General features: G+C 37.9%; 1 protein-coding gene across 1 annotated transcript in view; it reads right to left on the bottom strand.

The window, feature by feature from the left end:
• The window catches only part of FBN2 (fibrillin 2), a 183,735-nt gene that overhangs the window by 51,366 nt on the left and 116,265 nt on the right, over positions 1–16,104 (bottom strand). The window contains exons 22-29 of the mRNA XM_009319652.1: positions 14,078–14,305; positions 11,371–11,496; positions 8,913–9,041; positions 6,695–6,820; positions 5,865–5,990; positions 4,885–5,007; positions 4,639–4,764; positions 523–648 (exon numbers count right to left, since the gene is read on the bottom strand). Coding sequence (XP_009317927.1) covers positions 523–648; positions 4,639–4,764; positions 4,885–5,007; positions 5,865–5,990; positions 6,695–6,820; positions 8,913–9,041; positions 11,371–11,496; positions 14,078–14,305 — 1,110 coding nt within the window. The remainder of the gene's footprint in view (positions 1–522; positions 649–4,638; positions 4,765–4,884; positions 5,008–5,864; positions 5,991–6,694; positions 6,821–8,912; positions 9,042–11,370; positions 11,497–14,077; positions 14,306–16,104) is intronic.

The following is a 16,104-nucleotide window of genomic DNA, read 5'->3' on the forward strand; positions in this document are numbered from 1 at the left end:
ACTATGATTTTTTAAAATTTGTTAGCATGGGTTGAAGGATGGCATGTACTTTCCCTCTTACATCATCACTTTTTTTCATTCTTTTCTTTTGCATTTTTTTCCTTTTGTCCTGTTCTTAGACTACAGGGTCATTTCCTGCAGCTTAGTTGACAGATGAGTTCATACTTTAAGTATGTATAACAAATGAGTACTGATAAAATACTTCTAATACAAATGCAGCTGTGCCCACCCAAGCTATGTTTCATACCACAGATATTCCCCCAATCTATACTGGTAAGAGCTTTGCCTTTAAAATTACTGTTATGTAAGGGGCCTCTCATATCATATTGATACTGGTCAAGGAACGTGCCTTTTCAAACTCTGGATACATGCTGACTAATGTAAAATACTTACTGTTATATTTATTATTACGTAACAGATACCAATCTCTCACTTGTGTGTGAATACTTGTGCATCTACTTTACCTGAAAGCCAACCAATATATGTGCACACCGTGACAGATATGCCAGAAATTTGCTTTACCTGTGCATCCAGTGGTTCCTTTCTTGACTGAATATCCTAGCTGACAGTGACAAATGAAGGAACCTTTAGTGTTTTCACACTCCCCAAACATACAGATGTTGGAGTTCAAATCACATTCATTCACATCTGTAAGCGCACATAAATTCATTGTTACTTGAACATTACTGTCATTTAACAGCATACTTTGTCTTTTTGGAATACTTTCATTCAGGTGAAAACATCAGAAGCATGGTCCACCTCTATGACATGTGGCATTTATTAATCTTCACATAATATATTTCAGCTGTCCATTCTATATTATTTTAATTCCCTAAAAACAAGCAAGGATGAACGTGTAGTCCAAATACCACAGTGTTTTCTAATTTATTTAGAATGCTAATTATTGGACTATGAAGTCAATTACTTCAAAGCATTTTTTAAAAACACCTTCTTGATCATAATATAGCTACAATTTTCTTCCAAAGAATAATTTATACAGTAATTTTATTACTTTTCCTGTACTGCCATTATCTACAGGTTTCAATTTGCACATTTTGATCACTATTTAAAATTGAATCATGATATATACAAGTGTGTCGATACCTCTGAATAGCATTTGTCAAAATTATAAAAAATAATAAAGTAAACTCAATCAGTTTTTTTAATAAGAATTCAACTTAGGACAGACAATGAATCTTATGAAACAAAAACTAGAATTGGGCACCTGTCAAGCAGGTAACTGAGGAGTTTCATATGACTGTTCTAAGTCATACTGCAGTGGGGCAATATGGCCCAAGAACTTTTTAAATACCTTGTCCAATATTTCCATTTGTCCCTTGAAATGATATTAACTAACAGTATTATAATATGACATTAAAGAGAATCACCATACTGTGGACAAAAAGGCATTTCTGGTATTTGTAGTTGTCCTTTTGAGTGAAGTAAGATGTCATGTAGTGCAGCCAAAGCAAAGGCCCACATCATATAAATTAAAAGTGCATTAACTGGGATGTAATTAATATTAGCTTGCCTTAAACCCCAATATAAGCATGCTAAAACAGTGTAACTAGCAATAGCATGTAAGTATCATGTAATACTGTGATGGCATAGCCAGACAGTTTTGCATAAGGATGTGAGCAAGGAGACTGCCAAAAGGACAAAGAAATATGGGCGTAGCTGCATGTAGGACATGTCAATGTCATAGAATTTGCCAGACAAAGGACAACATAAGCACAAGGGACTGCAGATAGGCAGGAAAACCTCACAGGTACACCAGAAGAATGACTGGCAAGACAAGAAAACAAGATAAGGCCTATAAGGAGTAGAAGGGACCCTTCTTTTTTTGGGGGGGGCAACAGCATAAAAACATAAGCATGGAAAATTGGAGAAGAAAGAAGACAGACCCACTTCAGTTCGAGCTTTTCTTGTAGACAAGTGCTCAAGTCCGATCACCTTGACCTTTGTGACTAAGCAATACCAAGGGCTGGAAGACAGTCAATGCAAACTACCCGTAACAGCTCTGTGGTATTGTATACTTGCATGTAATTTAGAATGTGATTGTTAAAAACTAACAGTTTTGTAAGTGCAGTGATAATGATCAATATTGTGTAAGAACTGACTGCTGGCAAGCATGTTGTTATTAAATGAATTTAGTAAAATTTAGTTTTGTATTTTAAAACAGGGCTGATCTCGTCAGTCTTCTAAATACTCTCACTACAGCAATCTTTGTTCCCTACAACAGTGTTCCCTAGTACATTCAGTTGACACACTATGAGGCAAAGGAAAGCTCCTATGCTCTGAGTCTTCTCAGTTGCAGGAGCTGCAGACTTACCTCTGTAATTCTGCTTGCTGAGACACCCCTGGAACATAAGAATTGACCTGCTTCTTCCAAAATCTCCCTGGAAAAGCCTGAACTATGAAGCATATCAAATTGGGAACTCTTAACACCATGAGGGAACTTCAAACTCCTTCTCTTAGCAGCTCATGGCTATGAGTAGCTTTGGCACAACCTTCCATTTAGGTTTCGGAGAATGCCTATGGATCATTGGCAGCTTTTTAGTACAGACCTGTATCTATCACTCTGCTATGCCATTAGAAAATGGGTAGCTAGGAAATAATTTTTATTAATGATCCCAAGTGTGTCTGTGTGTGGCAGGGCTAATTCCTTGCTGACAAGAAACAAAGTCCCTCTGATTGTGAAAGAAGCTGAAAGAAACTTCAAGACATTTCAAGAGAGGAAGAAAAATCAAAATGTCTACCAAAGCTGAGGTTAAGTAGGAGTGAAAGAAGACGTCAATAACCATTGTCCTGCTGGTGCTGTTGAAAGCCAGTCTGGGAGAAGGTAAAGAGCAGAGACACTAAAAGCATGCCCTTGAGAAGATATGCTTCCAAATGTTAGAGATATCTCTGGCACATACAAAGACACAAAGCCACCACAAAGGTAACATTCAAAGAGACATTAGGCTGCAGGTGGACTGGGGAAAGACCCTTGCAGAAAGAACAAGTGATAAGCCACAACAAGAAAAGTCTTCCCACAACCATATAAAAAAAAAATAGTCACAAGGAAAAACAGGGCATCGGGCCTGTAGATGTGCTCTTGTGCCAGACTCCCTTCCCAGACACCTCAACCATGTGACTGCTCAGCACTTGCTGCCTTGATGCAGACTGAAGTTTCACGAGAGAGGTAAGTTTGCTACTGATGTCTCCCTGTTCTTCCCGATGTCACCGAGTGTTGCATATATGGTGAAAACTTTCCATTAGGAAGAAAATGTCTCCTACAGAATACTGTAGTTTGTACCTGAACTGTGTTTTAGATTCTTATACTGCATGCTAAATTTTCAATATAGGCTTTCAAGTATAATACAAGGCTTTAACATTATTCCAGAATTTACCTCATTTGAAAGCTATATAGTTTATAATTAAAGATCTGGTTAAAAAGTTGTAGTTAAAACATAGTCTTATTATGAGTTACACCTATGTAAACTTTTTTACTTTATTCAAATAGCTCCAATTTTACACTAGTTAAATGGCAAAGATCATCTAATTTCACATACTGTCAAATAAATACAAGATCTTGCAAATATTTCTGCTGAAAAAAAATCAAGTACTTTGTTGAAAGTAATGTTAGGACCAGTAAGAAACTGTAGTCACCCCAAAGGCTTTTTGACAAACCAGATGATGCTGTTAGCAAGGAAAGCAATTACATACATGGCAGAAATTCACACTTTCGCACTGTAGGTTTCTAACCTTAGTATCAGATACTGTTTTCCTAGAGAACATTTAAGAGCGGTCATGTATAAAATGAAAAAAAAGTATTCTGATTTTACAGCTACTAACATGGCTAATACGAAAAAATTATTGAAAAGATCAGTTCTAAACTTCCCAGTTGGTTGCGTAAACATGGAGTATGTGTGTAAAACTGAAAACAAGAACCTGGAATAACATAAAAGTGAAGGTGAAAAGAAAATCTTAAATTCAACTCTATGGAAAAAAGGAGACAAAACCAGCTCAGGACAGCTTTGCTCAGTATTACATATAACTATTTTCTCCTCAGTGTGTCTGTCTGTGTGACTGTGCACATGTGCAAAATGAAGGTTTGTTTGACAGATGCTCACAAAATCTAAAAAGATGTTATTGGTATAGCCAAAATCACCTTAAAATATGAAACACATGAAACTTTATATTAAATGTAAAAGGTAAGAAGTTCATATAAACACCAAGATAAACTAAACAGGTTAGGTTAATTTGAGGAGATACTTTTATTTTAGTTTCCTTTATAATTACTCATGATAACATTCTGTAGTTGAGGGAATAAACTAAAACATTTACAAGAGACAGAAGAAAATGCTGGGGCACTCAATCTCTTCTCAATAGAGATGTTTTAGAGGAATCATATCATTACAATTAAATCACTCCTATTTTTGGAACTATGTGATTGGATTCATCTTTATTGACTTCTCAAATTTTTTTCTACCCTTCCTGACATCTATAGTGATAGGCAAGAAAGATGTATAGATTATTTTTTTTTATAATACACATAGTTTCAGTACCCACTTTCAAGGATTCAGCAGAACATCCTAAAACATTAGCTGCAGAATTTTTAGACTTGTATTAAATTTGGTGCATACGGCTACTTACCAATACAAGTTTTCATGTCCATAGAAGCCATAAATCCATCATAACAGAGACAGCGATATTCCCCTGGAATATTAGTACACTGCCCACCATCACAGATATCTGGATTGTTCTCACATTCATCAATATCTGAAAAAATAAAAAAGCAGATAATAATTCTGTCACTCTGGTAAGGATCAGCTAAAAGAATACCATGTTCATATTGGCTGAAAGATATGATGCTGGAACTTTTAAGATATTAAAACCTACCTGCACATGTCCTGACATCTGGCATTAGAGCATAGCCGTCACTGCAGCTACATTCATAGCTGCCTTCTGAGTTAGTGCAGTGGGTGTCACAGCCTCCATTCATTATCATACATTCATCAATATCTGGGGAAGCAACATTAATAGTAGTAAGTCTACTTTTATAAGGAAAAGTCATCTTCTCTTGCCATTTTACTTAGCAGATGAAACAGTTTATCAGTGATACGATTCTGAATTTTTATTCTCACTCTGTTGTCTCTGATTTGTATTTTGTTCAGCTTTCTCTCAACTGCATTTTCATCTGTGGGAGCAAGTGGCTACTTTTAGTTGTTGCTTTTGTTTGTATGTATTACTAGGGATGTAAAAAAAACCTACAAAAGACAGCATGTGGAAAGGAGGGATGTAAAAAAAAGTGCAAAAGACAACATGTGGAAGGGAAAGAAAGAAAAGCCCTGAGAAACTTAGGTTTCATTAAAGCTTGAAATGTAGCACAAATTTTTTTTTTTGCAAAAAAATAAACATAGCCAACAAATAAAAAACTCTCAATACCTCTGTTCTCCTTACCAATGTGATGACAACTACATAATTCAGTATTACTATAGTGAAGGATTTAAGAGGTGTATACAATAAAGAGAAAAAGTGAAAGAGAAACTATCAATGCATGGAGCTGTTCTGGCTTGATCAAGAAATCAAGCAATATTTTCTGGTTGTTAGCTCAAGCCTCTGATTTTAATGGAGTATTACCATAAGAATATTTTTTCTCAAAGTATTCTGCGGAGTTCACTACAGCAACAATCTTTTTATACCTTCTTTATATCTCTGAGATAAAAGAAGGGTCCACAATAGTTCATGATATGCCTAATAGCAGATAAGATGGCCCTGCTCAGTTTCAAAAGGAAGGTATGAAATTAAATAAAAACAAAGACAGATGAAACAATACACACTGGAGCGCAAATACATAGGTGAAGATGTACACCACTTGCCTACGCAGCCTTGTCTGTCAGAAGTGGCCTGGTACCCAGAGTTACAGGAACACTGGTATGTTCCAACCATGTTCACACACTTGCCATTTCTGCAGAGATTGTCACTTAACGAGCACTCATTTACATCTGGAAAAGAATCATTCATATAAATTACTTGTTATTCAGAATGCAGACTAACTGCTCAAATGCCAGAGAAAGAGGGTGAGGTAATATTTTAAACTGGTGGCTTTCAGGCTTTTTCAATTTCTTTCTTGTTCTTAGCATGTTCCAGTTCAAAGTACGGTGCTCTGAACAGTATATTTAAGCCAGTGTCCAAAGATTTATCTTCTTTGTTTCTGGTCTGTGAAACTGCACAGTCTGCTGGTTTAAACCAACTTTTGAAGCAACTATGCATCAAACACAGAAACCAAAGAGATAATACGCAGTATTGTTTTTGCAATTTTTTCACCATTTTGGTGAATTATATGCAAAAAGGAGAGCTGCATTTCAATAAGGGACAATACTTTTTTCTGACTGTAGGAACAATGTTCACTTTGTGCTTGTATGTATTTTACTTGAAAACATGAGTGGTACAGTCCTTTGAGTTGCTAAATAATCCCTAAGAGGCCTGGTAAAATACTCCTCTCTGAAGTCAACAGCGTTAAGGGCACTGGAGATTTTACAGGATGTATTACAAGGTTTTAATTTGAAGATACTCATATAAAGGAGGAGCATGGATTTGTATAAGATATTCTTGAGACCCCATCCTTGCCAGAAACAAGAAGTTTTCATAGCACAAATGACGACTCTTCTTAGAAAGCTGAAGACTACTATTCTGAGTTGAAACTCACCTATGCATTCCTCACGTGATGGTGACAGCTCATGTCCTGAAGGACAGTCACACTGAAAACTCCCCTCGGTGTTCACACATGTGCCACCTCTACACAGCAGAGGGTTGCGTTCACATTCATCAATATCTGCGAAGAGACCATGATAAACAAATTTAAAATCATTACTAAGGAGCAACAAAGAGAAAAGCAATTCTCTGTGTCTGTAAGTGACAAAATCTGGAAGTCAGAAATAAAAGGATTGTTTCACTGAAGCAGTGCTGCTCCTCTCCTCATACTGCATAACACGGCAAACAAAAAACTATACATTATTAACTCTAAAAATGGGTATTCTTCCCCTCAAGAACACCAAAAATTCATCATTCAAAATTAAGTATTCTAGGAAACACAGGACACAAGAAAAGACAGCAACTCTTTGGATGGTTGCCATTTAGAACAATGTATTAATGTGATGAAATTTTCAAAAAAGTGCTTCTTAATGCAACCAGACACCCATTTATGTATGCATTGAAATGGTTGTCTGTGGATGCCGTTAATGGGGATGTGTGTGTAAACTTTTAACTAAATGGCTATTTGGTTTGATAACTCCTGTGTATGTCATTGTGTGGCTGAGAAATATGCTTGCTACAGCTTACAATGGCAAACTGGTATTTGACTCACAAACCTGGTAAAAACAGCTAACACTGTAGATGTGGATGAAGAGAAATATGACCAAAAGATGTTCAAGGTGCAGAATGCACTCACACTTTTGGACTCCCAGGAAGCATTATGGCTACCTATCCTTGAAACTAGAGACTTTTATTCAGATAGGCAGACTAGTGTTGTCTTTCATTAGCCTGAGAATTTAGCCAAGATACCACTGGGTTTTGCAGGTTATTCACATGAGAGGAGAAACTGCCTGATGATAGAATTCAACTTCTCTTTTGTTATACTCCTGCTTGGATAGTCCTCGCAGCTCCAAAATGCTTTCTTTGAACATTATACCCTTCCTTTCTTAGTTCCTGCAAAAGGCCCTCAGGAAGTAATTTCTCTTATCTCCTCACTCTGCTTATTTATCTGACATTTTGCTTCCCTGCCTCTGTCTTACAGATAACATATCCCCACCATACAGTATTGATTCTCTGCATTTGTACTCTGTCTCTCATGAAGGCTATTCAGCTTCCTCAGTTTAGCTTCTTTGTTATGTTCATCTGTGATTCAGGCAATGATTTTTTGCTGACTTCTGGAGTCTAAAAGCATCACAATTTGCAGGAAATCAAGTAAAGGTGACAGGAGGCCTGCACAGCATCCTGGAACACAGGGGCATAGGACCACTTATTTGAGTTCAATTACAAGTACAAAAGCTACTGTCACAAACACAAAAAGGAAGCATAAAATAGGCAAAAGCAGGGACAGGTGATGCAGGAGAAATACAGAAGCACTGTCTGAGTGTGCAGGGATGGGGTTAGGAAAGCCAAAGCCACCAGGAGTTGACCCTGGCAAGGGATGTGAAGGGTATAACAGCAGCAGCAAAAAGATGAGGGAAAATGGGGGTAGGCACCTGCTGACAAAGGACGTGTAAAAGACTCATGAGTGCTGAGAGGGAGCTGGCCAATGTAATTTTGAAGCCACTCCTGACCATCCTTTAAAGGTCATGGAAATTAGGCAAGAATCTTTAGGGTGGAAGGAGAGGAAATGACAATCCAATCTTCACGAAGGACAAGGAGGAGGACCCATTCAGCATCATCAGCATGAAGATCTTAGACTTTTCATTTTCATTATATATTTCATGACGTATTTCATGAAGTACTCCACAATACTAACTCAAGAGTTTTTAAGGGGGCTAGTAACTTTTCTTGTCTCCATATCTATTCTTACAACTTCAGACAGATTAGAGAGATGTGGTTTTTCCAGATATGCTCAGAATTTCTGGACTGCTAGAAGAATCAAGGAAAAGTGAATCACACTACTTTTGAAACTTCAGCCTTCTATTCCTAACTTTACCAAATGTTTGGATACCTCATTAGCTACATGAATGAATGGTTGCTGCCATTCTAAAATATCTATACAGAAATGTGTAAAAGTAATTAGCAAAAAGAACAAGCAAAGCTATATGCATAGTTCAGTTATCTGTCCTATAAACTGTGTATTGGTCTCATTTGTTCAAGAACTCACAATAATTATACATATGAAGTGTTTAGTGGAGCAGAGTTAGTATAGTACAGAGTACAGTCACACTTACCCATACAGTTCTTCATCATCATAAATCCACTTTCGTAACCATCAAAGCATTCACACTCAAAGCTTCCAGGAGTGTTGACACAAGTACCACTTCCACATAAGTCTGGGGAGATCCGGCACTCATCAATGTCTATTTTATTGCAATGGAGAGGTAGAAGAATCAAATAGAGTTCAAGATTATCCTGCTTTTCACAGAAGTGAATACTTGGTCATTATAAATTAACTCTACAGACTCATATATAGTAGAGAAAAATGAAATTCATTTAATATTTAAAGGATTATCTGATTATGTGAAACAGTTTGTGAAAGATTCAAAATGCCATGCCTTCAGAGCTCTCAACTATAGATTAAACAATGTAACAAGTAGGCGTCCATTAAGTGTAATTTAAGGTTAGATTTCTACAGAAATTACTAGCTGTAACAAATTCTGAGTTGTTATTACTACAGAGGTACCAATTGACTCTGTAAGTACAGTGCCATTGATATTAAATTGCTTATTATGAAGACATTTATCCAGTAATAGCATTATAAGCTTACATATACCCTTTCCATTAGGAATTTAAGTAGCTCCTTTGAAAGTTAAGATTTACAGTTCACTGTTTATCTTATTAGTTAAGCTTGAATGAAACTTACTGTGGAAAACTATAGCAGGTTTGTAGAAGGTAAAAAGAGAAGGAAGAGCTCTTTGTAACACACACTGGCAGTGAGGCAAGAAGCTAAAGAGGAATTTGTAATATGGATATGATCCAGTGAAACAGGTCAGTGTTGAAGGAGAGGACTGGAAAGCCTGTTATTTACTATCTCCTCACATCTTTCCAGACTTCTCTCTTCCTTACTCTACTGCCCATCCAGTATTTTGGGGGTGAACTAGGGTTCAGTGCCTTTGTTTCATGTTCTCCAGTATACCCTCTACCTTCAGCTTCATTCACTACTGTGTCATTAATTCTTACATATTAAGAAATCATGAAGTCTTTACGGGGAATAAAAATAACAGAGTATTTGAAACAATGAAGACATTAGTCCAGGATAGGGCACAGGATTGGTTCTGTCATCCAAGAAGTCCAGGGAGCAAGGAATCAGAGAAGTGCATCAATATGTTTGCAGTAAGTTGGTAAGCTGGGCAGTAGACCCATTTGTGAAAGTGGTTGAGGAAAACTAGGCAAGTATAAGTTTAACTAAAGAAACTGCTAAAGATTTAAAACAGTTCTTTTTTCACCACATGCAAGAGTCTCTTTGGCCTCTCTGTCACTCCCCATGGCCAGGTTTCTGCCGGGTGAAGATAGTGCAGTCCTCACACACAGATGTGTGGAGATGTTGGATGGTAACCCATGTGGTGGACTGGGGATGTTACAGAGTATCTGGCCTCCTGCAGGCTTTATAAGTTGCTAATTTAAAACAAAAAAAAAGTCTTCCATTTAATAAAACCTGGTTCTCTACAGCTGCTCCGTGGAACATTTTCATCAGAACAAGCTTTCAATCAAAAACAGAACCAAAAAAAGCTTTTGCAGGGAGAAGTTTTCTGACCTATTCTTGTTAGTTTAGAAATAAAGTTTGTTAAATGCATTTCTCATCAATGCAATCACTATAAAAACAAGGAAATCACCGGTTAAGGCAACATTAAAATCCAGACCAACCTCAGTTAACATGCCTTACCACCCACACTTCATATTACTCAGACTCACTCATAGACACCTGTGTGGTATAACAAAACTTCCTTCATTTTCTGCACAGAGCCACCCACAATGCAGGCATCCAGGTTCTCATAACCAGAAAACTATCAAGCTTATCTTCTGTTTCAGTTTTTCCAGACAGTAAATAACAAAATATTAAACTATTAAATTAAATGCACGTCTCTTCTTGAGAGTTGCACTGATGTCAGAAGAGGTGCTCTGTGTGTGCTTGGCTATCAAAGCCAAATGAAAATTAATTTGCAGTGGAGTCTCTAAATTCATTTGGTAATACAGTGACCAGAGAGTAAGGAACGTAAATTAAGTTAATCTGTATGTTAAACACTGAACTTGGCTTTGCTGGTGATCCTTATTGATTTTTCAGGTCGTACTGATAGAACATGACCTGAGCATCTTTAACACCAATTTAAAAAATTCCTAATGTATGTGTACAAGAAGAATTGTTACATTTATTAAAGAATCACTTTCTGAAAGGGAAACTTAAGACAGTTGGCCATTCTGGCCAAAGATTAAGCTCTCAGAACTGGAGGAAGTGAATGACATTAAGTTTCCAGATCACCAAGCTATGCAACAAGTGCAAGTTCCTTTAAAATGCCCCAGGGACGTGGTAGAGTCCCCATCACTGGATGTTTTCAAGATGGACAGGGTGCTAGATCATCTCATCTAGGCTCCCTTTCCCACAAAAGGTTGGAGCAGATGATCTTTTGAGGTCTCTTTCAACCTGGACTATTCTATGATTCTAGGAAAAAGTGGGGAAAATGCAAGACTTACCTGTACAGTTTCTTTCCTCCATATCTAAAGTAAAGCCACTGTTACATCTACATTTGAAACTTCCAATTGTGTTTCTGCATTTACCATTCATGCACATACCAGGGAACACTTTACATTCATTGATATCTATGATATAAAAACAAAAGAAAAGAGCATTCTTAAGCACAAATATAGGTAAAATTAATGGGAATTTCCTTCTTAAAATTAATGGGATTTCTTGCAGGAATCCTTCCTGCAATTCCTTCTTACCAATTGCATTGGGCATAAAAGGCAGGGTTTGGGTTGCCGGGGACTGGAGGGATGGCCTCCTCCTACACAGGTTAGGAGAATGGAAAAATGAAATGGAGGAGGCAAGCAGGACGCTGTTGGAGACACAAATGCAGATGCGCTCTTGGAAGGCAGAACCCCATGTCTGAGGAGAAACCCCTGAGGAACTGCCACCCCTGGAGGACCTATGTCAGGGCAGAGTCCCCCTGAGGAACCGCAGCCTGTGGAAGACCCACACCAAGGCAGGGACACCCCTGAGGGACTGCAGCTGTGGGTGACCCATGCCAGGGCAGGGACATGCCTGAGGGACTGTGGCCTATAGGTGACCCAAGCAGAGGCAGGAACACCCTGAGGGACAGTGGCCCATGGAGGATGCATGTTGGGGCAGAGACACCTCAGAGATTGTGACCCACGTGCAATCCCTGCTGGGGTATGGAGATCCCTGGGGGACCATGACCTCTGAGTGATCCATGCTGGGGCAGGTACACCCCCCAGGGACTACAGTACATGACTGACCCACACTGGGTCTGGGACATCCTGAAGGAGCATGGGCTGTGGACAACCCATGCTGGAGCAGGAACACCCCTGAGGGCCTCTGTCCATTGGTGGAGCCCATGCCAGGGCACAGGAAATGAGTAAGGAGGAAGGAGCAGCAAAAGAAAAGACTAAGCAACAAGGGGTGACAAAGAGAAACCGTCGCAGTGTCCTCAAGGCCCTGTGCTGCCTACTGCCTCATCCATGGGACTAAGGGGGGCCAGACACCAGGAAGGGTGGAGGAAAGGTGCGGGGCTGAAGCCAAGCCTGGGAGTAGAGGAGAAAAGATGTTTCCCTACCTGTTGAATTGTTCATGCTTTCTTTGCTTCTCAATACCCAAACCAGTAATTAAAAGTTTATGTTAATTGGCAATCAACCAAATTCAGTGAAATTCCCTGAGTTGAGACTCTTTTGCCCATGATGCCAATATGTGTATTGTGCTCTGTTTTGCTTTCTAACACAATGAATATTCGTGGTGTTCCTAAGTCAGCTTGTAAAAGATGTAACTATAACCTGGTTGATTTTTTTTTTAAAGTTGAGATTGCCAGAGTGATATCTGGAGCTCCGTTTAGAAAAGGGTGATTTTTCTTTTGTAGAGTATCAAATGAAATGTTTCACCTCTTCTAAATGCATTTTGCTGGACAGCTGGATAACACAGCCTGTTAAACGATCTTGCACAGCACAAGTAAAGGTTTTTCATGTGTCAGCCTCTGTCATATGCACCCCCCCAACAGCATTTACAAACTTATTGAGCTTTTCTTATGCTCTGTGATATAATTTGCTGGATTAATGTCCTTACCCGAGAATCATCTTTGATGAAACAAACTTCTATCTCCTATGTATTAGTGAGAATGGAAGAAAAGTGTGGTCCAAATACAAAAGCAGAAACAAGAAGCAAAACCTTACAAAAATCTTGGAGTGGACAAGATTTTATTATTATTAAATAATCAAGAATTTATTATTTCTAATTAAATAAATTTAATAAAAATAAACAATTTATTATCATTATTATTAAATTCCTTATTTGTTTAGTAAATCACCATTGAACATTCAGAGCTTTGCCTGAGAAAAGTAACTCCTGAAAATCAGAGCTTCTTTATGGTGAAGCGGAGGTCCAATCTGTTAAAGTTTTCTCAAGCAGCTCAACACAAATGCTTCAGAATACATCCTTTTAAAAATAAATAAAATACTAAAACATTTCTGGATCACCTCAGCTTCTGCACACAGAAATTTACAGTTTTTCTTCTCAGATCTCAGTCACCTAAAATATCTCAGATCTGGTTTCTTAACATTTTCCAGCCTCTTCAGTTTAGTTTTTGCTCTACAGGAGGTGAAGCTAGTAAAAACTGGACAAAAGGCTTTTATTTACTTCTTTATTACTGCAGCTCCTTGTTATCATTGCCCTTGTAATTTTAATGCAAGAGACACCCTTCCCTTTTAATCACTTATTAATTCTGCAAACCACAGAAAGAACCCATCCTTCTTCAGTCTCTCTTTCAGAGAACCCTGGCCAAATTTTAGTAATATTTTACATTTACATCTTAACTCCCTGACTTTATGGAACTTCATCTGACCCTCAGTGAACTGCAAAGCACCACCTTTGCACTTTTTCTGTTTTTGTCATCATTCAGAGCTCCCCTCCCTTCAGTCCTGTTGTAGTTATTTCCTTTTTCTCCTTACCAAATTAAAACTTTGCACCTTTTCCTTTTAGGCTCCTCCAACACTCTTGAGCACCATGCAAGCAGAGAGTTTCCCACCTGTAAGGTCAGCTCTTTCAGGCAAACACCTTTATAACATCTCTCATCTCAAGTACACAGCAAACATAGACACAAATCCCGGCATTTTCTTAGAATATTCACCCACATGTACCTGCAATTCATTTTTAGATCCAAGAATGAACCCTTACCTTTGTAAAATGGCCTGCCAGTTAGAATATCTCCCCTGTTGGAAAAGCCAGGACCTCTGGGGCACAGAGCCTCGTATTCTTTGGTGCCAGGCTTAGGACACTCCTCACAGTCGGAGCCCCAGGCAGCCCCCACAGCACAGCAGCAGGCATCCATACGGAACTTGCCAGGCACAGACTGAATGCACTCATCTTCATCCCATTTCAGGTAGCACTGCTCCATGCGAATATCTGCTCATTTTACAACAACAAATAGGCATTTTACCCTAAAGTTTTCTGTTTTTCAGAAGCACCTATTTCTGAGGCACGAGTACATGTGAGGCTCAGTTTCTGGGAGAGATTTCTGCTCAAGACTCTACACTTCTGCACAACGTTCAACCATTTGAGGTTGCTATAGTTGCACTATAGGTAAGCTTCTGGATCTCTGTTGTACCACATAAAAGTACAAGCATTTCTTTTGCTGTCTCTCAAGATATACCATTATTCTGACGTGATTGTGCTTTTTAGGTTTCTATGTGTATTTGATAGGACAGAGACGTGTTTCTTTACTGTATCAGGTATTCTTATTTACAAATTGATCTGCATTCATGGTAAAAAAAAATATTCCTACCTATGGTTATATTATTAAATTAATAATACAAGGAATAAAAAAAAAAAATAAGCCTGACCATTGTTAGGCTTACTTTAACAACAGTTAGCAGGAGAAAACAATATGGTTTCCAGAAAAACGAATTAGGGTTATACTCAAGGGTCCCATTTGCAGAAAAGTAGGTCAACCAAAAGACAGATCAACCAAGTGTGCGGTCAAAATCTGTACTTGCATACCCAACTGTCAGGAAATGTACCACACACTGGTCTGTACACAGAATAAATCAGCTTTGCTATATCTCACATACAATAAAAAATAACAATAATAACCTATTTGAAAGCATCAGTACATTCCACACTTTTCACCTATTTGTATTTCAGTAAAGAAAAACAGTTTAAAATTTTTAGAAAAAAATTTAGTATTTGTTAAAATGTAAAATTAGTATAAAAAATGGGTTGTTAAGTCTCCACATGCTAATTTCTACAACATAGGAGAATTTCTATGCCCAAATTCCAAAAATCTGGCAAATAATACCAATAATGGGAAATGGACAGCATCAATTACAGCAGTGCTAGAGAAGATATCTGTGATACAGAAATGTATTGGTAGCTTAAGGGTGTCCAGGAAAAGAGAGTTATTTTCAGTGTGTAAGGAAGATCACAAGGACACACTGTGTCTAATAAAATAACTTCTGGATATATTCTAGAGCATCCTGACATGACTGAAATGGACTGGAGATCAAGCTGTATTTTCAGGATAAATATAAGCATTAATGTTTCATATGGTATTCTGGACTGGAAGTTAGGCTTTAGCAAACCTAACAGAACACTTAAATGCTTAGCACAAAAAGCTTTGGAGAAGATGCAAGGTCTAAAAATAACACAGATGAGCTGCTGAACTGTTTTCCATGCAAGCCCTTCAAAGTTGTGCAGATTTACAATATAAATTTACCCTATGCACATCCGAAATTAAACAATTTAGAAGCAAGTATAAGAAGTGGAAATTGTTCAAAGAATACTCATGGTTTCCTGTAAACTATTCCAAATCACGATCACATTTACTTTCATTTCCAGCAATTCAGCAAACATACTGCTAATAAATATTTGTTTGCACTAAAATCACTGCAGTGGATCCTGCAGGAAATAAACGTATTTCAGAAATATACGACATAGTGCACAGTGCTTGTGTAGCATAGAAGGCACATATCTTGTAATATAAAAGGTCATTTTTTCATTATAATAAGAAAAGGAAACATGGCTTTGAGGGTAAAGGAATCCTGTGTCTTGCTTGAAAACGGCTCCTTTGTTCCAACTTTTCATTATATCTATCAACCACAATTAAATTCACACCTGTTCTTATCAAATTTCTCATTGAGAAATAATACAGAGTTGATGGCCACAGATGCCAGTGACTGGCAACAGAATTACTAATTTTGGGGGTG

This window comes from Pygoscelis adeliae, unplaced genomic scaffold (assembly GCF_000699105.1).
Source record: "Pygoscelis adeliae isolate BGI_AS28 unplaced genomic scaffold, ASM69910v1 Scaffold110, whole genome shotgun sequence".
Taxonomy (NCBI): domain Eukaryota; kingdom Metazoa; phylum Chordata; class Aves; order Sphenisciformes; family Spheniscidae; genus Pygoscelis; species Pygoscelis adeliae.